We start from the raw sequence: 25,947 nt of genomic DNA on the forward strand, positions 1-25,947 counted from the left end.
TATGACACTATCAAATTTCACATTAATTGATCCAAAAGATATAGTTTCTTCCGGTATGTTTTTGCTAAGGATATTTATGGTATATTGTTCATGTGATTTTTTTAGAAGAGAGGCTTTAGACTTACATTAGTCAGTGGCACATCCAAGGAGCATCAGAGTATTAATTCTGTGACATTGTTCATTAATCTGGCACTCACTTTCATTTTCAAAATAAAATTTGGACATTTTATAAATATTCAACATCATATGCTACCTTCCCTGTGCCGCTAAAAGCGCTATCTTACTAAACCAGCAATCCAGACTTGAAAAACGCATCCCTTTTATACTACAAGAACGCCAATTTTCATATTAATTGACCAAAAAGTTTCTTCCCATATGTCGCTGCTAATGGTATTTATATCTTATTTTTATGTGAGGTTTGGATGGGAGCTGTAGCCCCATACCAGTCACTGACAGATGCAAGAAGCTAGGGATGTTATCCAGACGAATCGAGACGAGACTTTGTACAGTCTCGGTTGCCTCGGTTGATGAGCAACAGTCTCGGTCTCGTCTCGAGCCAAAAATCGCTGGCTCGGTCTCGTCTCGGTCAACAGATGCTTGTCTCGATCTCTGTCTCGGTCTCGAGAACCAAATCTCTGTCTCGTCTCAAAAGTCTCGAAATAAATAGTGTGAAATTAAAATTGTGAAAGTATTATTATTGAACAGTCTGTCGTTTCCGCTTCTTATTTTTTGCCTTCATTCTTGACAATTATGATATGGTGTACCTCTTTATAGCTAATTTGCTTGCGCCAATGCTTTCCATGCGTGTGTTCCAGGTTCAATCATCAGTGGGTATATCATATCTGGGATAAAACCCTAATATTAACCCATATTTCACTTTTTAGCAATAAAGTTTGTCTCATATAGCCTCAGTACTGCCTATACAATTAAACTCTATTAAATTAACTCCAGTACTATACAGTAGTTTATTTCCTTCCTTTGAATCACAATTGATCAATTCCTCCTAACGGATAACGTAACACATAGCAGCACGAATGTATTAAATCGGACCGAAATTGAAATTTTACAATATCTCATTTATTATCCGATTCATTCTGCTTTTACTGTTATTTTAAAAACAGAATATAACTTTCATGATCTTAACAAATAGGGTAAATTGTTACTACAATATATTTTGTTTCTAATTGATAAAATGTTTTATTAGCGTTTCACATCTCCGTGTTTAAATTATACTTTATAACCCGAACTTCCTAAACCTTGTGGTGGGAGCTAAGGCACTTGCCTTTGCAATATGTGGTCATGGTTTGGATCACCAAACAAGTTAGATTCAAAGCAGTGATGACGCCAGCTTTAAGTTCTTAGGGGGGCAAAGGAGGGGCAGATACATTTTCGGGGGGGCGGCTATTTGCCATACCAGAAATGACATATTTATTACGTTTGACTTATTTTACATTACATTGTGTATTTCGTTGCTGTTTTTATATTAGACCTATATGATTATAAATTAAAGTTATTTTAAGTAAAATTTGTTACTAACGTCTGCACATGAAATATTTTTCAATGAAACTTTTGAAGCCTAAACATAAATTGAATTCGCTAATGCTACAAGTAACACATTCGTCTAGTAACTATATGCTACGTCTCTCTCTCTCTCTCTATCTCTCTCTCTCTCTCTCTCTCTCTATATATATATATATATATATATATATGCCCTCCATTCCAAAAGAAACCGAACTTTTGAAAACAAATAGTACCACTAGTGCCATCTGTTGTAATATTTTATCGGTAGATGGCGTAGTCCGTCATTGACAACTGGTATAAATGTCATGACATTTGGATGCACGGCAAAAAAGTTATTGCGTTTCAACTGTCAGTGTGTTGTGTACATCGGTCGGAAAATGAGTTTCAAACAACGAGCTGCAATTGAGTTTTGTGTTAAACTGGGTAAAACTTTTAGTGAAACGCACCAAATGCTACAAAATGCATATGGTGATGAGTATCTATCCCGTACGCAAGTTTACGAATGGTTCAGGCGATTCAAATCGGGTAGAGAGACGCTGGATGATGACGAAAGATCAGGCCGTCCCAGAACAGATTATCGGAAGAAAACATCGAAAAAGTGCGTGAATTCATCAAACATAACAAAAAATCGTCGGTGAAAGTTATTGAAATGGAATTAGGCATTCCTCAAACAACCGCATACCGCATTTTGACCGAAGTTTTGGGCCTTAAGAAGGTTAATTCGCGGTTTGTACCACACAAACTCACCGAAGACCAAAAAGTTGATCGAATTGCGCATTGCAAAGACATCGTTAAAAGTGCTCGGCAGGATCGAAACTTCTTGAAATCGATTGTAACTGGTGACGAGACGTGGTGTTTTGAATATGAGCCCGAAACAAAGCGGCAAAGTGCTGAATGGAGAGCGTCGGATGAAGGAACACCCAAAAAAAGTCGCTTGGTGAAGTCGAAAGTTAAGGTGATGCTGATTTGTTTTTACGATTCAAAAGGAATTATCCACAAAGAATTTGTTCAGCCCGGCCAGACAGTCACTGGAGAGTTTTACTTGGGCGTCATGAAGCGTTTGCTGGCAAGAATTCGTCGTATTCGGCCCGAATATCGCGAAATCGGCAGTTGGACTCTTTTGGACGATAATGCACCATCACATCGTTCGCGACTTGTAACTGAATTTTTGGTCAAAAATCACATTATTCGGTTGCATCATCCGCCCTATTCACCAGATCTCGCTCCGTGCGATGTCTATCTGTTCCCGAAACTGCATTTGGCGATGAAAGGAAAGGCATCGATTGATGCCATTGAAAAGGCGACGACCGCCGTCCTAAAGACCATTCCAATAAAGGACATGGAGAAGTCGTTTGACAACTTGTTGGAGCGTGCAAATATGTGTATCGATGCAGAAGTGGAATACATTGATTAATAAAAATGATTTGTTCCAAAATGTACATTGCTTTTTTTTTTAAACGTTCGGTTTCTTTTGGAATGGAGGGTGTATATAGCCCTATATATACAGAGAGAGAGAGAGAATTTACGAGGAGCTGCTTAAAATGTCGTAGTCGAATTCAGAAGGAGTGTAGGTACTAGGTAGAAAAATAAAACCGTAATTAAGAAAAACATATCTCTGTATGTACAAATACAAATTTTCATATTAATAATGAAATTCTTATTGTTTCTCAGGCCTCTGAAGTGATTATGTGTCCCCAAACAGATAATTTCACAAACATCCAGATCCTAACTATTATAACATTTTTGTTCCACGAAGGAAAGTCACCGAATTAAATTAATTAGAAAATCAGTGAAACACCAGGGGACTCTCCTCCGTTAGGTGGTGAAGAAGTGAGTGGCTTAGTATAAACGTGGCGATTTCTCAACAAATTATGCTTTACATTCAGGATGATTAAAAGCAATGACTCTTCCCGAAATCATGGATGCAATTTGTGACATTATTTTTGAAAATTACAGCATTTCAGCCAGCGGTGGATATAGCTCGAGGCTGGAGGGCCTAGGCCACCCCAGTTTTTGAGTGACAAAAATAATTTAAGCTATTATTTATATAGTTTTTAAAGTGTATAGTAAACTCACGATATACTTATTATAGTCTGAGGTCTGGCTGCACCCCGGTTTCTCAGTTCTGGACATTTCTTTGGAACTCGTCGGTAGCATAACTCAGAATGGATTGGGTATGCACAAAGTTTACGGCATAATGGGTTCCCAAAATATCTATCAGGAGAATAAAAGAGTAACGGCATTAAGAGAAGACTTCTTCCAATTTGACCCTAATGCTGATCAATTTCGCTCACGAATAGTAACCATAGACGAAATATGGTTGCGCCACCATGACCCTGAAACGAAACAACAGTCAATAGAGTAGCAGCACTAATTTCTCCATCGCCCCAAGAAGTTCCAAGAAGTTCAAGACACAGAAGTAGGTTGAGAAACTGTTTGCAACATTCTTCTGGGATAAGTATGGAGTCGTACTCATAGACTACCTTCGCAACGGTCAGATATTTAATCCAGAATCTCTACATTACTTACAAAACTGAAAGAAAAATTCAAAGTTCAACGCCGCGGAAAATGAAAAGAAAGGAATTATGCTCCTTCAGGAGAATACACCTGTCCATCAATCCCCTGCGAACACAACAGACATTGCATAATCTAGGGTTTCAATGTCTAGATCATCATTCTTATTCCGCAGATTTAGCTCCGTCTAACTATTACGTGTACTTATTTCCCAAACTTAAATAGCACTTGAAAGGACTCCATTTTAGATCTGATAGAGGTAGTTTCTACGAACAGTGGTGCAAGGAAATCTTCAGATTTTTTAACTTTTCTGCAAAAACTGGAGCACTGTACAAGGTAGTATTTTGACTCTCGGGGGAAGTGTAGAAGAAGTAAAACTTCACCATGTCACGTGCACTCCTTCTGGGTTGGGCTACGAGTTTTTCAACAGTTCCTAGTCAATATGGTAGACGTCACGTCAGTACTTTGAAACAAAATAAGTAAGGGAGCACTAGTATATACCAATTACTAAGGAAAGATCAGCACTCTGATAATACGTTTTATTGGGAATCAGTTTAATTCCATAAATTTATTATTATCATTTGCAGGAAGGGAAAAGACAACTCTTTTTATCCCTTTCAAAAAATTAAGCCCTGGTAGTTGCAAACTAAGCTGTTATAAGCACATCCTCTGAATATTGAAAGCCGAGAATAATGTTTCAGAAAAAAGAAGTTTTAAATAAAACAAAATATGAAACTGAAAACTTCAAACCTGGATAAATACAAACAAAAAATGAAATCTTTGACGTCCCACGGTTATGCCAGTTAGGCTAAAGGAGACGGTGATGATGAGTAATGAATGAAATGGTGGAATGAAGAAAGTGGGAGAAAACGGCAGAACCCCAAGGAAACCCACGCGCAAGGTGTTTGTCCACCACAAAGTTCATTTGGCGGGGGCTGGGATCGAACCCGGGACCCCAAGCACCAAATACAAACAAGTTACGTAAGTGGTTTTACCTTTCTTTTGTTTCCAATCGAAGTTGATCCAATGAGAAGAAAACAAGTCGACCAAATCTACTATTGTTCGCTAGGCACAATAATTAAATATCATAAGAAAGAAATATAACTAAAATTTACCTCTAAAGGCGCTAAATTAGAAAACAGAAATATGCGTGCATACCCAGACGCTCAAAAGAAGAGAGACTGAGGACTAATCTGCCACATAGTAAATGCATGGAAAGTAGACTACAATTTGACAATGAGATTGGTTATGATACTCATATAAAATACTATATGTAGAATGTTTAAAGATTGTAGGAGTCTGGAGGGGGGCAGTCTTGGTGGCAGTCTCGGGGGGGCAGAAGTAGCTACTAGGGGGCGCTCGCCCCCTTGCCCCCCTCTGGCGTCGTCACTGATTCAAAGTCCAATATTTCGCGTAGTTCGCGTCTCAATTTAAGTACATTCTGTTTCTTATACAAGTTCATAAGGTCGTAATGCATTACATAAACATATATCCAGAGCCGTAACTAGGCAGGAACAACTGGGACAGTGTCCCGGGGTCCTCACCCATAAGGGCGTCGAAAAACCCAGTTAGGCTTACAAAATTTCTACTCTGAGAACTAAAAAAAGGAAAATACCTAAGAAATTGAAGAATTTAGTGAGTGCTATAATTTAAATAAATTGAAATGGATACTGCAGATCTATCTCTTTGTACGCTAGGAAAAATGTCGCCCTCGGTGGCGACGGAATCAGCTTTGGGGGCCCACAGTTATTGTTACTCATCTAAGTAGGACAAAACAATAATTTGTTTCCTTTTGGACCTACTCTTCGAAGTAGTTTATGTGAAGTATAAAAAAGTATTGAAAATTATTTATTTTTATTTATTTTAATTATTTATTATTTATTTTAATTTTATTTTATTTATTTTTTGCTCTGATTAACCATAGAATTTCAATGATGTCACGCAGAGACGTAAGCAGACTACAGCACGCTTGACTACAACTCGCGTGGTCCCAAGTTCGATTCCCGGTGTGGGTACAGTTGAACGACCGAAGTGATTCCACTGTAATCAGTAGCTCCACGTCTCCTTTACCCGCCCTAGCATAACCATGGGATGTTAAACTAAAACAAACCAACTCAAAAATCAACACAATGCGTATTACTAATTGTAAGTCTTTAAATAATTGCATATACACTGAAAAAAGCCAAGTCCAGATATAAGGGGAAAACGAGGATAATATGATTCCTGTTGGGAACACCATGACAAAACAGTGGTGTCAATCGTAATACTGGGTGAAAACCCTCATTTTCTATGGCACATAGTAAGTAAGATTGGTGCTTAGTGTTTTCATAGAAGTCATTGGTCTGACGTACGTAGCCACACGAAATAAGGGTGTTACACCCAGTATTACAATTGACATCACCGTCTTGTCATGGTGTTCACAAAAGAAAGCATTTAATCCTCGTTTTCTCCTTAGATCTGGCCTTGACTTTTTTCAGTCTAGCTAAATGGTCTGGATCGAGTTTGAGGCGGTCGATGGTCAAACTAAAACAAGTGAAATGTAATTAGGGTGTAATTAGAACTCTTAATTAAGCACGGTTTTAATCTAAAGTGTTTACCAGCCCTAACAAGTAAAGATTCTCTCCCAAGAATCGGGGATCCGGAAACTGCGCATATATTTAGATAGAGGAGGGCCATGAAGGAATACTGTAGAAATATGCCGGGCGGACAGCAAAGGATAAATCCAATATGGCCGCCTGAAGGTCATGCCAATCTACTTTTGCAAGCCATCTCTCATCTACTTACCATGGACAGATTGTCTTAATGTTTTACAGATTGATATATGTATGAACACTACACATCTATTGTTTTGAAATTTTGCGGACGTTGACGTATTGGACCCAATTTGGACGATCAAGTTGTCAATGTGTCAATGACTCGTGTCTGGAAAACGAATTGTACTATGGAAGTACAGTATCACTAGGGTCTATACACACTAGCTGAAATACCCATTCTTTGCACGGGTCAGATAAAATATCTATGTAAACAGAACAACGAAAGAAAAAGATATCGGCCAATCTTACTACTGTTACATATCCTGGTAAACACCCCCTGAGACCCCTGGTTCCCAGCCGATGGAGGCAGTATTTGAAAGTACCATTCATCTTATCCAACGCGAAAACTATGAATTCGACACTAATATTGGTCATTCTACTATTTTACATATATCGGTAACCACCCCGCAAATGCCGCTAATTTGCTAGACATGTGCCATTTAGGTATCCCAGCTACTTTTTAGGTACCCGACACTTGGCACATATGATATTCATGTGCTAAGTATGTACTTCAGCAACTTACACTTTTAGGTACTTGTTACACCTAATTGATATTTGCAACTATGTACCACAAATATACCATTTATATACCTGGCTCAGTTTCGCACTCTAGCAGTCATTTGTTTCTATGTCGTAACTTGGGACATATATCTGTCATGTTCTAGGTACATCCTTTATGCACATACTGTTTCAGATACCCTGACAGCACAAGATGTACTAGGCATGCGCCATTTAGGTGTTCTAAATTTATCTCCCACATTTGATTCATATGTTACTTCTTTTTCTAAACGATTGTGTACTAGAAGCAAGAAACGCACCAACTTCATTACGTAGCAACTTCGATGATCATTTGAAAGTTAATATGTAAGAACCAAGAAATAAAGTAAATATACACTCGTAATTTTATTATAAAATTACATGGCGAGTAGATTTTATCTGATCCCAAACGGTTATCGTCGAATATACGTAGTTAAAGGAACACTGATTAGCCAAATTCAAAAGACCTCAACAATTTATCCCTCTACAAGCGACGTCCTCCTCATCACATCCGTGGCGAGGTGGGAAAAACACGCGGCTAGTAATCCAAAGTTCTGCCGTTCGCGCCCACCCTGGGGTACATTCTTTTTACCTGTTTAAAGTGTTTTTTGGGCTTTCCTTAATGAAAACACATTACGCATATAGGCGATTTAACATATTTTGGGGGAGTATTTTTGTGGTTCATTGACGCTTAGTGCATGGCGAACATACCTAGAACATAGGCACGTACTCCAGGTACATGTCGGGCATGTACCTAGGGACGGACATGGACTGTGACTATCATTTGCCATTAATGTGATTTCTCTCACACAGGTATGCACTACTCCAAAACTGCATTCCTGCAATTCTCCATTTCCTGCAATAGCCGGCAACCCAAAAAGCTCGGCGGTTGGGTTGGTTGCGAATTCGAAAGGCGTTGGACCAAACCTCAATTTTGTAACAAATATATCAGTGTGGCAACTGCAAATAAGAGAATAAAACAAATTGTTAAGAAAAACAATTTTATTACTGTGACGGAGTTGGATGACATCAGAAGTTACAAAATGATCTTACTGAAGCAGTTCAAAAAATATGAATGGCAAGAGAAAGATATAAGAGGAAACCATTTCTCTCCTTCACCCCGAAAAAACAATCGCAAAAAAGAAAAATTACATAAAGTTACATAATATAAAAGCCCCACTCAAAATTTTGAAAGTTGGCACCGGAAAGGCAAGTACAACTGAACCGAAGTGAGTGAAATTGTGCACATATATTGTAGACGTAAAATGAGGGAATACGGGTTTCGTATTTTACTGGCAAAAACGGACGGGTGGGAACGGGCCCCTCCAAACATTTGATAAAGATACACCAAAGTGCTGGTAACAGTATGTCAGATGTGTGTAAAGAACATGAAGAACTGCAGCGAAATTTTACGTATGGACAATACGCAAAAAAATAAACGTTTATGTTTTTTTATTTTCTGAGGAAAAACGGATTTACAAGGGAAAAGCCCCGAAGCAAAATTTTGAAAGTTGACTCCCAAAAGGCAAAAAGAAGTGAACCGAAGTAACTGATATCGTAGACATAAAATCAGAAAATACAGCTTTCGTATTTTCATGGAGAAAACGATTGGTTGGGGCACGAACCCCTCTAAACCTTGATCACAAAATTTCAAAAGTGCTAGTAACAAACTGTGGTGCTAGTGACAGTATGTCAGATGTGTGCAAGGACATGGAGAATTGCAACATAACTTTGTGTATGGACAATAAGCAAAAATAAACGAACACAGTTTTATTACGTTCTGCGGAAAAACGATTTTAGCAGTAAAAAACCCCACCAAAAAGCTCCAAAGAGGACACCTGAAAGGCAAAAAGAAGTGAACCAAAGAGAACGAAATTGTGCACAGATATTATAGACTTAAAATGAAGGAATACGGATTTCATATATTCCTGGAAAAAAGGTGGGTGGGGCACCGATCCCTGCAAGCCTTTCGTCACGAAATATCGAAAGTGCTAGTAACAGTATGTCACATGTGTTTAAAGAACATGAAGAATTGCAGCAAAACTTTACGTATGGACAATACGCAAAAAATTAATATATATGTTTTTTTTTATTATCTGAGCAAAAACGGTTTTAGGGGGGAAAAGCCTCGAACGAGAATTTGAAAGTTGGCTCCCAAAAACCAAAAAGAAGTGAAGCGAAGTGACTGATATCGTAGACATAAAATGAGAAAATACGGGTTTCGTATTTTCATGGAGAAAACGATTGGGTGGGGCACCGATCCCTCCAAGCCTTTGATCAAGAAATATCCAAAGTGCTAGTAACACTATGTCATATGTGTGTACAAGACATGAGGAATTGCAATATAACTTTGTGTATTAAGAATACTCTAAAAATAAATGAATACGGGTTTTTATGTTCTGCGGAAAAACGGTTTTAGGCGGGGAAGTCCCCATCCAAACTTTTGAAATTTGAAGCGAGAAAGGCAAGAAGAAATCAACCGGAGTGAATGAAATTGTGCACTAATATTTCAGACGTAAAATGAGGTTACGGGTTTCGTATTTTCCTGAAGGAAACCGGTTGGTTACGGCACGGGCCCTAAAAATGTATGATTACGAAATACGAAAAGTGCTAGTAACAGTATGTCAGATGTGTGTAAAGGATATGAAGGATTGGAACGAAATTCTTTATATTTGCAATACGAAAAAAATAAAGGAATAATATTTTTTATTTTCTGCGGAAAATTGGATTTAGGTTCAAATAAACCCACCCACAAATTTTTACATTTGACGGACGGAGGGCGAGAAGAAGTGAACCGCAGTGAATGAAAATTTTCACATATATATTGCAGACATTAAATGAAGGAATACGGTTTCGTATTTTCCTGGAAAAGATGGTTAGGTGAGGCACGGAATCCTCCAAACATTTGATCATGAAATTCAAAAGTGTGTCAGATGTGTGCAAAGGACATGAAGAATTGCAACATAACTTAGCGTTGGGACAATATGGAAAAATAAACGAACACGTTTTTTATGTTTTGAGGAAAAAAGTTTTATGGGACAAAATCGCACACCCAAAATTTTGAAACTTCACGCTCCAAAAGTAAGAAGAAGTTAAGGGAAGTGCATGAAATTTTGAAGAGATATTGTAGACGTGCAATGATTATACCGGTTTTGTACTTTTCCAGAGAAAACGGTTAGGTGGGGTACGGGCCATTCCAAATATTTGATCACGAAATATCAAAAGTGTTAGTAACAGCATGTCCGATGTGTGTAAGGACATGAAGAATCGTAACATAACTTTGTGTATGGACAAGACGCATAAAATAAACGAATACGTTTTTTTATTTTCTGCGGAAAGACGGTTTTAGGGGCAAAATCCCCCAACCAAAATTTTGAAAGTTGACTCCCAAAAGCCGAAGGGAACTAAACCGATGTAACTGATATTGTGCACAGATACTGTAACGTAAAATGAGAAAATATTGTTTCGTATTTTCCTGGAAGAAACGATTGGCAGCGGCACGAATCCTTCCAAACCTTTCTCACAAGATCTCAAAAGTGCTAGTAACAGTACGTCAGACGTGTGTAAACGACACGGAGAATTGCAACATAACTATGTTTAGGGACAATACGTAGAAATATAAGAACACAGGTTTTTCATGTTCTGCGGGAAAGCAAATTTAATGGCAAAATCTCCCACCAAAAATTTTGAAAGTTGATACCCAAAACTGAAACAAGTGAACCAAAATGAACGAAATTGTGCACAGATATTGCAGACATAAAATGAGGGAATACGGGTTTCGTATATTAATGGAAAAATGATTGTGTGGGGCACCGACCCCTCCAAACCTTTGATCACGAAATATCGAAAGTGCTAGTACCACTATGTCACATGTGTGTAGAGGACATGAGAAATTGCAAAATAATTTTTTGTATTGTGAATACGCCATAAATAAATGAATACGGGTTTTTTATGTTCTGCGGAAAAACGGTTTTAGGGGGAGAAAGACCCCACCCAAAATTTTGAAAGTTGGCACCCGAAAGGCAAAAAGAAGTCATCCGAATTGAATTAAATTGTACACAGATAGTGCAACCGTATACTAAAGATACGAGTTTTCGTATTTTTCTTCAGGAAACAGTTGTTTGGGACACGGAACCCTCCAAACTTTCAAACACGAAAAATCAAAAGTGCTAGTAACAGTATGCCACATGTGTGTAAAGGACATGAAGAATTGCAACGAAACTTTTTGTATGGACAATACGCAAAAACAAAAAAAAGTTTTTATGTTCTCCGAAAAAAAGGTTTTAGGGTTGAAAGGTCCCATGCAAAAATTTCAAGGTTGACACCTGGAAGGCAAGAAGAATTGAATCGAAGTGAATGAAATTGTGCCCAGATATTTCAGACGTAAAATGAGACTACGGGTTACCTATTTTCCTAGAGGAAACGGTTGGGAGGGGCACGAATTCCTCCAAATATTTGATCACGAAATATCAAAATAGTAGTAGCAGTATGTCAGATGTGCGTAAAGGACATGAAGAATTGCAACGAAACTATTTGTATTTACAACACGCAAAAGATAAAGGAATAATGACTTTTATTTTCTCCGGAAAAAAGGTTTTAGGTTAAAAAAAATTAACGACGCACGAAAGGCAAGAAGAAGTGAAACATAGTGAATGAAATTTTCCACACATATTGTAGACATAAAATGAAGGAATGCGATTTCGTATTTTAGCTGAAAGGATGGTTAGGTGGTGCACGGACACCTCCGAACTTTTGATCACAAAATATCAAAAGTGCTAATAACAGTATGTCAGATGTGTGTAAAGGACATGAAGAATTGCAACATATGTTTGTGTATGGACAATACGGAAAAAACAAACGAACATAGTTTTCTTTACCTTTTGCGGAAAATGGTTTTATGGGGACAAAATACCCCCACCCAAATTTGTGAAAGTTGACGCCCCAAAGGCAAGAAGAAGTTAACGGAACTGAATGAAATTTTGAACAGATATTACAGACCTTTAAATTATTATACGGGTTTCGTATTTTCCTGGAGAAACATTTAGGTGGGGCACGGGCCACTACAAACATTTGATCACGAAATATCAAAAGTGCTAGTAACAGTATGTCCGATGTGTGTAAGGACATGAAGAATTCCTATAACTTTCTGTATGAACAATACGCAAAAAATAAACAAATGCGGTTTTTTATTTTCTGCGTAAAAACGGTTTTGGGGGCAATTTCCCCAACAAGATTTGGAAATTTGACACCCGAAAGGCAAAAGAAGTGAGCCGAAGTGAATGAAGTTGTGCAAAGATATTGTAGACATAAAATGGGGGAATGGGGGTTTAGTATATTGCTGGAAAAAATTTGGTGGGGCACAGACCCCTCCAAACCTTTGATCACGAAATATAGAAAGGGGGACGCGGCAGAAGTCCTAAACGGCAGAAGTCCTAAAAGGCATAAGACCTAAACGGCATTAGACCTAAAATGCACAAGTCCTAAAAATTATTTCGCGGCACAAGTCCTAAATGGTAGAAGTCCTAAACGGCACAAGTCCTAAACCGCACAAGACCTAAACTGCAGAAGTCCTAAAAGGCAGAAGTCCTAAAAATCTCTTGTGGCGCTACCATCGCGTCCGTAAGAAGAATACTGTTAAACTGTTAGTCAAAATTTTAGATATACTGTTACAAATTACAGAACCTTAGTTCTTACAAGTTATTTGTATAAATACATATTCTATCGTTCTGAAATAATAAATAAATAAATAAATGAAGCCTATTGTCCTTTCTTGCTCTCCAGATCTTTCATAATATCTGTTTTTCTCTATTTCCACACCATTGACCTCATATTAGTAACATAATATTCTGTATTAGTTATGTACGTCATAAATTTTGTTTTCCTTGTGTTGTTTTGAAGTAAATTATTTTTACATACATATTTCTTGTACAGAAGTCTTTCTGTAGCAAATATTTGTCTTACTCGTAATTAACTACTCTTACTCGTTATCATTAATAATAATTTTAGTGTTACTAACATATTTGTTACCGTTGGAATTAAATACGTTCATAATGGTATTGTGCAACTACTTACTACTGAAATGCTTTATCGAATATTTAAGTCTGTAGTTTGTAGCATTGCGGCCATAGAAGTTAATGGCTTATAGCCCATAGTGCGTCACTGAAATTTTAGAGGATCTTTGAAAAGCAACTTAATTGAAATTAATGAGAAAGATATATTTAAAATAAATTTATTTAATACAAGAACATTACGTTTAATCAATTCCGCAACCATTGTTGAGGAAGGGATGTATTAAAGAACGAACCATTGAAATAGTCGAGAAGCAATAGCTGAGTTTTTATAAATATATATATAAATGAAAATATACTAGAATTTAACTAACTAGACTAGAAATGAAAGAATGTAAGTATATATATATATATATATATATATATATATTATATATATATATATATATATATATATATATATATATATATATATATATATATATATATATATATATACAGATGAAAGTAACTATATTTGTAACTTAACAACACTTAAACCACCAGACTGATCTCGACAAAAACTTTCAACATAGATGAGGTTCAGGCCTGAAATGGTTCTATCATTTCACTTTGAAGGTGCAACTTGGAGGAAGGAAGTGCGTATATATATTAAAAATTGTCGATCTTAGTGTCGAGCCCATAGTTTTCGGGGTTGCTGAGATGAACACTGACATCTCCGATGAAGCTTAAATTCTAGTTCAGCAATGCAACTTGGGGGAAGGAGAGAAAGATGTATAAAATGATCGAAAATGACCGCTATAAGTGTCGAATCCATAGTTTTTGCGGTCGCTGAGGTGAACAGTTACAATTTCGATGGCGTTTAAATTCAAATTTACTCCCGCAAATTTAGGGAGGTACATAAAAATAATGCAAAATAATTGATATTAGTGTGAATCCATAGTTTTTGGTGTCGCTGACGTGAACAGTGACACTTTTGATGTCGTTTAAATTCAAATTTACTGCAAATTGAGGGAGGTATATCAAAGGATGAAAAATAATCGATATTAGTGTGGATCCATAGTTTTCGAGGTCGCTAATGTGAACAGTGACACTTTCGATGCCGTATAAAAAAATTAAATTTATCTCCGCAAATTGAGGGAGGGGGAGGTATATTAAAATGATGCAAAATAATCGATATCAGTGCGAATCCATAGTTTTCAGGGCCACTGAGATGAACAGTAGCATTTTCGATGCAGTTTGAATCCAACTTCAACGCCGAAACTTTAGGGAGGGGGAAGGGGGTGATATATAAAAAATGATCGAAAATGATTGATATTAGTGTTGAATCTATAGTTTTTGGGGTTGCTGAGATGAGCAATGACGCTTCTAATGCCGTTTAAACCCATATATATATATATATATATATATATATATGACCGATATTATAGTCGAATACATCGTTTTCGGGGTTGCTCTGATAAACAGTAACACTTCCGATGCCGTTTACATCCAAATTCAGGCCCGCAACTTGGAGGCGGATATATATATATGATCCAAAATGACCGATACTAGTGTTGAATTCATGGTTTTTGGGGTCCTGAGATGAACAGTGACACCTTCAATTACATTTCAATCCAAATTCAGCACCGCAACTTATGGGGGAAGAAGATGTGGGTATATAAAAATGGTCGAAAATGGTCGATATCAGTGTCGAATCCATACTTTTCTGGGTGGCTGAGATGAACAGTGGCACTTCCGATGCCGTTTAAATCCAACTTCAGTCCCCATTATTACTCCTGAAGGGAGAGGATGATATATAATAGTAATTGAAAATGGCTGATACTAGTGTCAAACTCATAGTTTTGGGGTCTCTAAGTTCACTGGTGAAAGTTTTGATGCTCCGTATACCGAAAATGAAACTATTCTCCCCGTGTGAAGAACGGGTATTCTGTTAGTCTTTAAGAATAACGAACGGAAGTTTCACATGTTAAATTGTTTAATATATTTGTCGCTGCTCAAATTTACGCACTTATGCGGTGTATGTGTGTATGTGTGTAATTTTCAAGATGCTGTATCATATAGTATTTTATCACTTTTAGTTAAAAGTTCAAATACCGAGTTTCACTTAAACAATCCTTCCTTAATTTATTTACATATTTTCTGAGTAAGTAATGGGAAATTCGAACATTAAAAAAGTGCTCCGTTTGCTCTTTCCCTTTTATGTGTTCGATTTTCAGTTTTTTAAACAGGAAAGTTTATATGCGAAGTTTCATTTTGCTAGCTTCAAAAACTTGCGAGATACACTACCCTTTAAAAAAATCTTGCCCCACCCTTTTTACGATACTTATTTCCAAAAATTCTTTCTTATGTCCTGCTTTCATAAGAAAATTATATTTTATAATTAAAATTTAACGACTCTACTTGTAGTAGTATGCCCAAAAAATCACTCATTTTTACTCTTTTATATAAGAGTACAGAAGATAAATACAGTCAAACAAATGGACTTCCATGAGCAGTTTCCGATTTCTTATAACTAACTTATTCATACATTTTCCGCAAGCTGTGGTTTTAAACTTACGCTGTCAAGGTTCAGGTTTCAAAAAGGAACTAACTGGAAAATAATAATATCATGTATTTATGTACAGGTTTAATATGTATAAATTTATTGTCTTATTGAAGCTTTCGTAATCTGGAAATAAACTTTTGATTTGCTTTTAATATATAAAAAGCCTGCACCCCTAGAAAAATTTGCAGGCCACACCCCTAAATGACTATGTAGTAATTTCTGCAAAAATGGCACAGGACCTAAAATTTAGGTCTAGTGCCTATATTTTTAGGACTTGTGCCGTTTAGGACTTATGAACGTCACCCACTGTATTGCATAATAAATGTTCTTTGTTCAATTTTAAATTTACAGCGTTCTTTATGTATACAGTTGGTATTTAATGTTCACTCGTGAAATGTCTAGTGAGCTTTTGTCCTAATTAAGTAAACTTTGGTGGATTTTTGTCCTACTCTTAATAAAAATATATTGCTCCGCATAGTATATATTGCAATTTTGAATGTTTGCTTGGTTTGCTGGTAAAATATGCTTTTTAAACATTTCTTTTATTTTTTATTTATTTATTTTTGTTTTAGGAATTTGTCTTGGGATTCTCGTATCTCCATTCGAAAGAAACTAATTTCTTAACTAATTATGTAATTAATTCTTAGAATGAAATAGGTTGTATTATGTAACTCGTGTATAAGTGCAGAACAGATAGTGATAATAATAATCTTAGCAGTACAAATATAGCTGTTACTGTTGGAATTAGCTACGTTCGTAACATTATTGCCAACTAGTTGCTGCATCGTCCCAATTTCGTGTGGTGGTGGCGAATTTCAGAACTAAAGCAAGTAAATGAAAAAGGCAGAAGTCCTAAACGGCACAAGTCCTAAAAGGCAGAAGTCCTAAACGCCAGAAGTCCTAAAAATCATATCGCGGCAGAAGTCCTAAACGGCAGAAGTCCTAAACTGCAGAAGTCCTAAAATTTAGGACTAGTGCCTATATTTTTAGGACTTCTGCCGTTTAGGACTTCTGCCATTTAGGACTACTGGATGTCACCCCACAAATTTGTACTAACAAAATTAGATTTTGTACCTTTTCCAATTTCCAGAAAACTGAATTTTTGTGGGCAGGTCAAGCTGGCCCACACAACATTTTAATCTTTCCAATTAAAATCAAAACGGTCTCAAAAATTTGTGCTCAATATGCATCAACTTTTACCACCAAAATTAGAATTTATGTCCCAACGAATTTCAAGAAATTTGAATTTTTATAGTAGGTAAAGTTGGCCCGCACCACATTTTTTCATTCTGGTTCGGATCGAAACGGTACAAAAAAATATATCCAATGTTTACCATTTGTAGCACCAAATATTGAATTTCTACCCACACTAATTTCGAGCAATTTGAATTTTTGATGGCGGGCCGTTTCGGTACAGCACTTTTGGTACCGTTTTGATTTCAATTGAAAGAAAAATAAGTTGTGCGGGTCAATTTGACCCGCATCAAAAATTCATATTTCTTCAAATTGGTGGGTATACAAATTCTAATTTTGATGCCTCAAGTTAGTACATATTGGGTAGAAATTTTTGATACGTTTGGAATCCAATTGGAAAGAAAAATGAGTTTGGCCAGCCATGTTGACCCACCAACGAAACTTAAAATTTCTCGAAATTGGTTAGATACAAATTCTAATTCGGGTAATACAAATTGGTACATATTGAGTACAAATTTTTGGTATTGTTCTGATTAGTATTGGGAAGAAAAATGTGTTTTGCGCTGAGCTTGATGTCAAGCTGGCCCGCCATCAAGAATTCAACTTTCTGAAAAAAGGTGTGTATAGAAATTGTAACTTTGGAGGTACAATTTGTTACGTATAGGGTTCCACTTTCTGGTACCGTTTCCGTTGGAAGTGGAATGAAAAATTAGTTGTTCAAGCCACCTTGACCCACCTTCACAAATTCAAATTTATCGAAGTTGCTTGGAGAAGAAGTTCTAATTTTGGTGATACAAATTAGTATATATAAGGTACAAATTTTGTTTGGCGCTTTGAATGGAGTTGGGAAGAAAACAATGTTGTGTGCGCCGGCTTAACCTCAAGCTGGGCCGCCATCAATTATTCAAATTTCTCGAAATTTGCGAGGTTACAAATTCAAACAAAACTCATGGCAGTTAAATTTGATACAAATCAATTACTTTCATGTGATATACAGAAGTTATCAGTATCGCGTGTTTTAACACCCGATTTGAAAGCTAGTTTGAACTGTGCCCCTACTGCCCCCTGTTAATTTCTCATAATCTAAATTCCTACAAACGAAACAAATTACGGTACAATCTACTATAAAATAAAGTCTTTCAAATGAATCAATTAAATCGTTTATGTGACGAAGTGGGTTTGACAGATAAATGCAGTTCCTAATTTTGTTTTCTTAATTTTTCATAATCTAGTATCATTCAAATAAAATTAATTGCGCTACAATCAAGTACAACCAAGTACTTTCGTATTATATACAAAAGTAATATGTATCCGATGCAACAATTGCTTGAACTTAGTCACCAGTTTGCTTCGTTTATTACTCATAATCTAAGATAGTACACACTAAACAAATTATGATACAATCCGGTACAAACTAAAGTCTTTCGAATGAGAGAATTAAATCATTTGTACGACGTGTTCGGGAGGCAGGTTTACGCAACCCCTATTTTGTTTTCTTAATTTCTCTTAATCTAATAAATGAGTTAACAAAAATTGTGTAACAATTTGATACTAGCCAAGTGATTTCTTATGATGTTCGAAAGTCATTTGCAAAATCTGTTTTAAAACCTGGTTTGAATGTCTGCTTAAATTGGACCCGTAGTTTGTTCCGTTAATTTCTCATAATCTAGGACGATAGAAAAGAACAAAGTACGGTACAATCAGTACAAATAAAAGTATTTCAAAAAGGCGACTTAATCGTTTCTACAGCCTGGTTCTTATAGCCTCCCCAATTTTGTTTTTCTAATTTATCATAATTTATTGTGGTTAAACTAAAACTCATCCATTGCTAACCAAGTACTTTCATATGATATACGAAAGTCATGTGTATTCTTTTTATAAGTTCTGATTTGACGGTTCATTTGAACTAGGCTCACGTTTTGTTCCATTAATTTGTCATAATGTAAGACGGTATAAATGAAACAAGCTACAGTGCAATCCCGTACAAACGAAAATCTTTCAAATGAGCTGATTAAATCATAAAAACCAAGAGGTTCGGGGTGAGGCAGATTGACGCAGCCACCCCAATTTTGTTTTCTTAATTTATCATAATCTACCATGGTTAAACTAAAACGCATTGCGTTACAATTCGGTACTAACCAAGTACTTTCATGTGACATACAAAAGTCATGTGTACCGGGTGTATAAGTCCTGATTTGAGAGGCTGTTTGAACTAGGCTCCTATTTTGTTCCGTTAATTTATCATAATCAAAGAGGGTACAAATGATACAAGCTACGATACAAGCCGGTACGAACGAAAATCTTTAAAATGACCTGATTAAATCATATGTACCGGGAGGTGGGGGCCATTCGCGCAGCTCCCCCCAATTTTGTTCTCTTAATTTAAAATAATTTATTATGGTACACTAAAACTCATTGTGGTACAATCCGGTACTAACCTTTCATATGACATATAAAAGTCATGTGTACCCGGTGTATTAAGTTCTGATTTGTGAGCCTGCTTGAGCTGGGCCCCCATTTTGTTCCCTTAATTTTTTAGAATTCAAGTCGGTACAACGAAACAAATTACGGTACAATCCAGTAAAATAATATTATCTCAGATGAGCCAATTAAATCGATCCTAGGACATTGCGGTCACTGCGTGAACCTGCCATCCATTTTGTTTTCTTAATTTCTCATACTGCAGTACAACGAAAACAAAACTATTTGCTCTACAAACTGTTACAAACGAAGTACTTTTTGTTGATATCCGGAAATCGTTTGTACCGAGATGTGTGTGGCGGGAGGGGGGAGGCCGGAGACGGGTTCACAAGGGATGAATCCTGCCTCGTCCCAGGAATGTTATATGAAATGATTGTTATTCTGCGATTGTAATACCTTAAGTTATGAGATTATTTTCGAAATAGGTAAGTAACACAATATCCAGAGTGCTAACAAACTAAGCAGCTCTTCATAAGTAGTTTTTTAAACTTCTGAACTTTGCACCCTGGCCGAAATTAAATGTTGGAAATGCAAATATATAAATGCACATGCAGAAACTAGTATTATAATTAGAAATGTTTTAATATCCCTTTCCAGCAACGAGAGGTAATATGAGACAATATTAGATGTAGACATACATTTTAGGATGAAAATTCCAACTTGGATTTCTCACACAGAAGGCGAGAACTTAATAACAAGGAAGGCATCTTCTGCAACTAAGATCTATAGATATTAAAAAAATCTTTAACTTCTTAGATTGTACAAAGTGTTACTGGAATAAAAATTTGAATTTAGATTATGTAAAATCAATACAATATAATCAATACAATATCGTAAAACAGATCTAATTTGTAATTTCTAAAAGGAAAACAAAATAAATCAGAAAAGAGTAAAAAGGAAATAATCAAGAAACGCGATTATTCTAAATTTAATTTTCCATTGCATAGAAACGTATCTCATGCAATTAGCTTGCAATCGTTCAACATTAGCCGGAAGCAAACATGCAGATAGAGCAGAAAATAGAAAAAAAAAAACACACAATGAAACTGCAGACATAAGATGGAAACACATTGAAGAGAACGATCTCATCACAAGCAATTGATTTGCTGAGATAGGGACGCCAGATCCTTCGAACAACGCCAAGCGAAGTTACAAATAGAAGCAACAACTTGTAACACTAAGCTTTTTACCTCGATATTTCAAACTCGCAACACCTCTGTGTGCGAGATACTCCGATTTGTCTTATTTTGTTATTCAATCATATACCAATCTGAAGAAGAAAATACCTAAAATGAGAAAAGGACTGTCATAGACTTTTAGGGTCTTTTAGAACCTTAGGAGACACCCTCGTGGTCCTCCCAAAAGAGGGAAAATCACCGAAAACTTCGCCCATACAGAAAAGAAGGAAGAGATGGTTGCCTAGCAGTCTAGGATGCTGGAGTCCAGATTCCTAATTGGTCGCCGCCCAGAGCTAATCTCCAAGCAATTTAGATGCTTAATGGACTAAATACCTTCCCACCTCATTTTTCGGAGTAATACAAGTGCCACTTAACAACCTTCAGGAACTGTGTATTAGTGAAGTGTTAGTGTGAGTGTTAATACAGACTACAACGAACTGGAATGGATGGAACTAAATCCGTAAGTAGTACTCATTTATTGACAAATCCGAGTCAGTTGCAGTTTCTATACATATACTCACCGTTCTGCTCTCATATCTGAATGTTTCCTTTTAGGCTGTGTTGTTTCCAATCCAACACTAACCCAAAATTTTATCGGGAATTAAATTTCAAATTAGATTCGTTTTAAGAAACAAAGGCACTCGCATTAAAGCCTCACACATTGCCTTTGCTGTGAATGAATGTTTCCTTTCTACTCGCACATTTCCTCCTCGAAAACTGTGTACCTTTCATTCACCCAAAATGCTCTCCCTAATAATATAAAAATGAAGATACGTTCTAGGTTGCAGGTACGGAAACCTCATCTAGACAAGAACGTTCAATGTGCGCTGTGCCCTGAGACCAGGTAAGACTCAGGAGCATATGCACACAACGTTATTTTTTTATATGTCTTATGAAGAAAATAACGAGCATGCTTTTGTAAATTAATAAATATTGTGTAGTGTAAGGGTTTAACGAAAATTAATATCTACTTGTAATATTACTTACCCATGAATAATAAAATTTGTCCAAAGCTCTACTAATTTTTCTGACACCTTTTCACTAACATAGTCCAAAGCAAACCATGGGAAGAAGTAAGACAGCTCATCTCCATGATCAATTCCTAAAGAAAACACGTTTTTGTTAAGAAAAATGTTCTCAAAACAAAGACAATTTTAGTCAATGAAATTGGATGCATACTGTTTTTCTAATTATTTACAACTTTATCTAGCTACGAACGAGTTGTAAGAGAAATTCTTATAAAATTCATCATTTAAAAATATAATATAGTAATGAAGACACGAACTATGAATTTAAAAAATCATTCATTTTATTCATAAAAATCAGATTACAATTTCTGTTGATGAAGTTGAATTAAGACTTTCATGACGTTCTTAATTTGGGAGAAATCAGGGCACGTACAGCATCATTTTTAACATCAGAGGGACGCAAATTTTACTCTTTCTGAAATTTCTTCAAGCAGAAAATATATCGTTAATATTTCTACGTTGGTCGAAAGGCGCTTGTGAATATTCAAAAACAGCATCTGACTTCGGTGATAATGCCGTGTGTTTATCAGTAGAACAACCTATTAACATTACAGTTAAAATCATAAAAAAAAAGTGTTAGCAATTACCTTATGGTAATTTGAAGCTCAAAAAATTTTCTTATTTTTCTCCGTTAGAGTAAGGGCAATTTTTTTTAAATCGGCATTTATACTTCCTAAAATTTGGTAATCTTTAAATAAGGTAAATGGTCTTTTAGCTAATTAGTAAGACAACACAGTTTAGATAAATAAAGACAACAGTTCATATATATGAAAAGATAAATTTTCATCCAAAAGAGTGTTGTCCACAAAAAACCTTCTGACATCGAGTCTCAGATCTCTTGAGAGAAAATGGAGAAGACTCGGGAAATCAACAACCAGATCATATTCTTAAAACTAAGGGAAAATGAACACTGGCTGATCAATAACAGAATTTGCAAAACGTAAAATATGACATTCGAAAGCTTAATATATCTATTTGCATATCACATTATTTTAGGAAGTGTCTAAGGCAACAGGTAAATTTGAATACTGAAATATTCACCTTACTTTTTATTTAACTCATTTACAATTACTTTGGTGTTGAGTGAGAACATAAATTATATGTAAAGCAATTAGACTTACATACTCTGTTAGACGTCGAACTCAACCCACTAAATATTTACAGTTGCATTGTTAAATTCGTACAAAGAATATCCAATATACTACATAATTACTTTTGTATATATGGTATTCTTTGTAACCAATTTGTTTCATTAATAAAATAATTTCACTGATGACAATAAGAGATCGTAATCATTACTTTTAAATTGACTTCACTAATACAGTGTTCTTTGTACTTATTGTTATGATTTGAATTGATATTTATTTCTGTAATTCTTTCGCTGTATGCGATAATATCATTATTTAATTGTAACATATGGTTAACAGGTACTTGTAGTCTTCATTTTTAGAAACATACTGTCGGGTGTGTTGAACATATATATGACAAGTTATTTCTTCTCAAATGAAACTCAAAAGACTTGATTTGGTTGCATAAAGATTTCTCTAAAAAATTAAAAATATAAATTAAAGCTAATGTATTATCAGAAAAGCATACATTAAAGATAATACTAAAGGAATATGTTTTGTTTGTAAACGAATAAATAGGGATTTACAAAAAAAGTGTAAATAGACGACAAACTATATACGAAACAAAATATTTAATAAATAACTCAAAATGTATAACAAACATAACATTTCAAGCAGTAAATTTAGTTTCAATAATTGCGAAAGTTAGACTGACTAGACCTTGATCCGACAATCCGTTACTCGGTTACAGTCATCACCGTAGCATTTCGACAAATTTTCGAGTTATAGTTTCGGACCGACGCATTTTCAGACAGTGGCTTACTACTCAAAATACCACTATGTACTCATCCTTCATCATTGACGTCGTATCCAAGGTCAATTTGACATATGCATAAAATTCCATTCTCACATTTTTGTATGTTCACCCAGGATGTGGTATAATATTTCCGGTTCATAAATTACACCATTCACAGTGTGTTTTCTTGTAGCATTTTTGTATTTTATAAGTGGAATTTCATATTTTCTTTGGAGCTTCCGGTGTGCTGCTCCTGGTTTCCATCCAGTTTCACATTAATGGAATTTACAGATCTAGGAATGAAACCGACCAAAATTCTATCCAAGACTTCTTTCTCCAGTTAGAAGTATTATTGCAACAATTTTTCGACGGGGGGCCGCGGTGCCTCAGTGGTAGAGCGTTCACCTCTGGTGCTAGGGATCCTGGGTTCAAACCCTGCTCCCGCCAAGTGAACTTTGTGGTGGACAAACACCATGTGCGTGGGTTTTCTCGGGGATCTCCCGTTTCCTCCCACTTTCTTCATTCCACCATTTCACTCATCTCTCATCATCACCGTCTCCTTTAGCCTAACCGGCATAACCGTGGGACGTAAAACTCAAAAATTTAATTTAATTTCATTTCATTTCAATTTTTCGACGAGCTATACTTCAGAAACGACACATTTCCAGACAATGATTCCGTACTTATACAGAGGTTGTTCAGCCTACGTTTTTTCGATTTCCTTCCTTCCCCCTCCCGAGCAAAATGGACTCGCCCGACCTGGCTCGTGGCGTCCTGCAGTGTGGTGCAGTGGCTTCCTGGGAACGGAGTTTTTTTTTTTTGGCGCGGACGACAATAACGCACAAAACAGCACCATTGTTGTGAGTGTTGTGTTAAATTTCTTTCCAATTGTGTGGGTTTCCGCTGTGTGAACAAAATGCAACCCAAACTAAGCCGGATTTCGGAAGGCTATGTTGCGGCTCTTTATGACGCCCACTTTAGTATTTCTCTCATTAGGAAACAGTGCAAGAAGAATGGTTGCAACATCATTTCAAGTGGAATAAAAATGTTATTTAGAAGTATTAGGGCAACGAAACTCCACCATTTGGATCACCAACGAAGTTACTTAGGAAGCTGGAATGCACCAAGGCCACCTCCACCATGCAGAGGAAACTTCGCAAAAATGGCAATCCAAGAAAATCCGCCAACACAAAGGTATATGGCTAATCGTCTTGACGTGTCTTTGGGGACTGTGAGCCGGACGTTACACATTCAACTCAAGCTGGAAAAAGTCATGAATGCTCGTGACCATCTTCTCACGGATGCAAACCAAAAGGAAAAAAAGTATAACGCCCGGAAGCTGTACGAACGGCATCTGGCAAAACAAAGGTGGATATACGTCGTAACGCTAGATGAAGCATGGATTTACCTTTACGACTGCAGCAAACCGGGAGCCATCATGTACCGAGAGAAAGGCGCCAAGAACTTCAGAAGGTGGGTCCGTGTCCGTAAAGAATCTTTTCCAAAAGGGTTCATGGTCGTTACTGGCTATCGTTACCGAGGTAAACTGAAGATTCACAGGGTGGAGAAGAACTGTAAACTAAATTCGCAGAATTTTCAGGAGCAGATCATGCGCCTAATCTACGAGCATGAGATTCCAACAATGTACGGAAATGACGCCAATCTGGTGTGCATTCGCATGTACGAGGCCTTATCACATACCTCAGGATCATTCCTCGCATTCTACAGGGAGATAGAGCAGGCAAGTGGTATGCAGGTTATACCTTTCAATGAGGTATATGTTACATCTCCAGATGCAAGTCCTATGGACTATTGTGGATTTGGATTGCTGAAGCCGGCTTTGCGAAAAGGGCGTGTGACTACTGTGGAAGAACTTTGTAAAGTTATGCAAAGGGAATGGGACAAGATTACCCTCCCAGTTCTTCAGAGAAGCCTATTATAGTGGAAATTACGCTGTCGGGGTATTGTTAGAACCAAGGGAACACATCGAGCACTTACGGACCTGGCGCCATGAATTCTTCTAAATTTTTAGATAAATCGAAATTGGGCAAATGTAGACTGAACAACCACTGTATTGCCACGTATGTCATTGTCCATTATCCTCCAAGTTTTATGCGTCACTTAAAAAAACTACAGGATATTTTCCAAATTTCCGCAAATAGGATCAAAAGTTTGCACATAGTTTGTGCACTTTAGTACACAAGAATCTTGCGTTTGTATACAAAGCAATTTTAAGGTATTGAAAAACTAATTTGAAGGGCT

General features: G+C 36.5%; 1 protein-coding gene across 6 annotated transcripts in view; it reads right to left on the minus strand.

The window, feature by feature from the left end:
• The window catches only part of LOC145693363 (juvenile hormone esterase-like), a 1,331,986-nt gene that overhangs the window by 122,691 nt on the left and 1,183,348 nt on the right, over positions 1-25,947 (minus strand). For 5 of the 6 annotated variants that reach the window (XM_081769289.1, XM_081769291.1, XM_081769293.1 and 2 more), the window contains one exon: positions 21,782-21,896. The exons of the other annotated variant lie outside the window; for it this stretch is intronic. In XM_081769289.1, coding sequence (XP_081625415.1) covers positions 21,782-21,896 — 115 coding nt within the window. The remainder of the gene's footprint in view (positions 1-21,781; positions 21,897-25,947) is intronic. 6 annotated transcript variants of the gene reach the window in all.

The sequence above is a fragment of the Thermobia domestica genome, chromosome 8 (assembly GCF_964235325.1).
Source record: "Thermobia domestica chromosome 8, izTheDome1.hap1.1, whole genome shotgun sequence".
In the NCBI taxonomy this organism is placed as follows: domain Eukaryota; kingdom Metazoa; phylum Arthropoda; class Insecta; order Zygentoma; family Lepismatidae; genus Thermobia; species Thermobia domestica.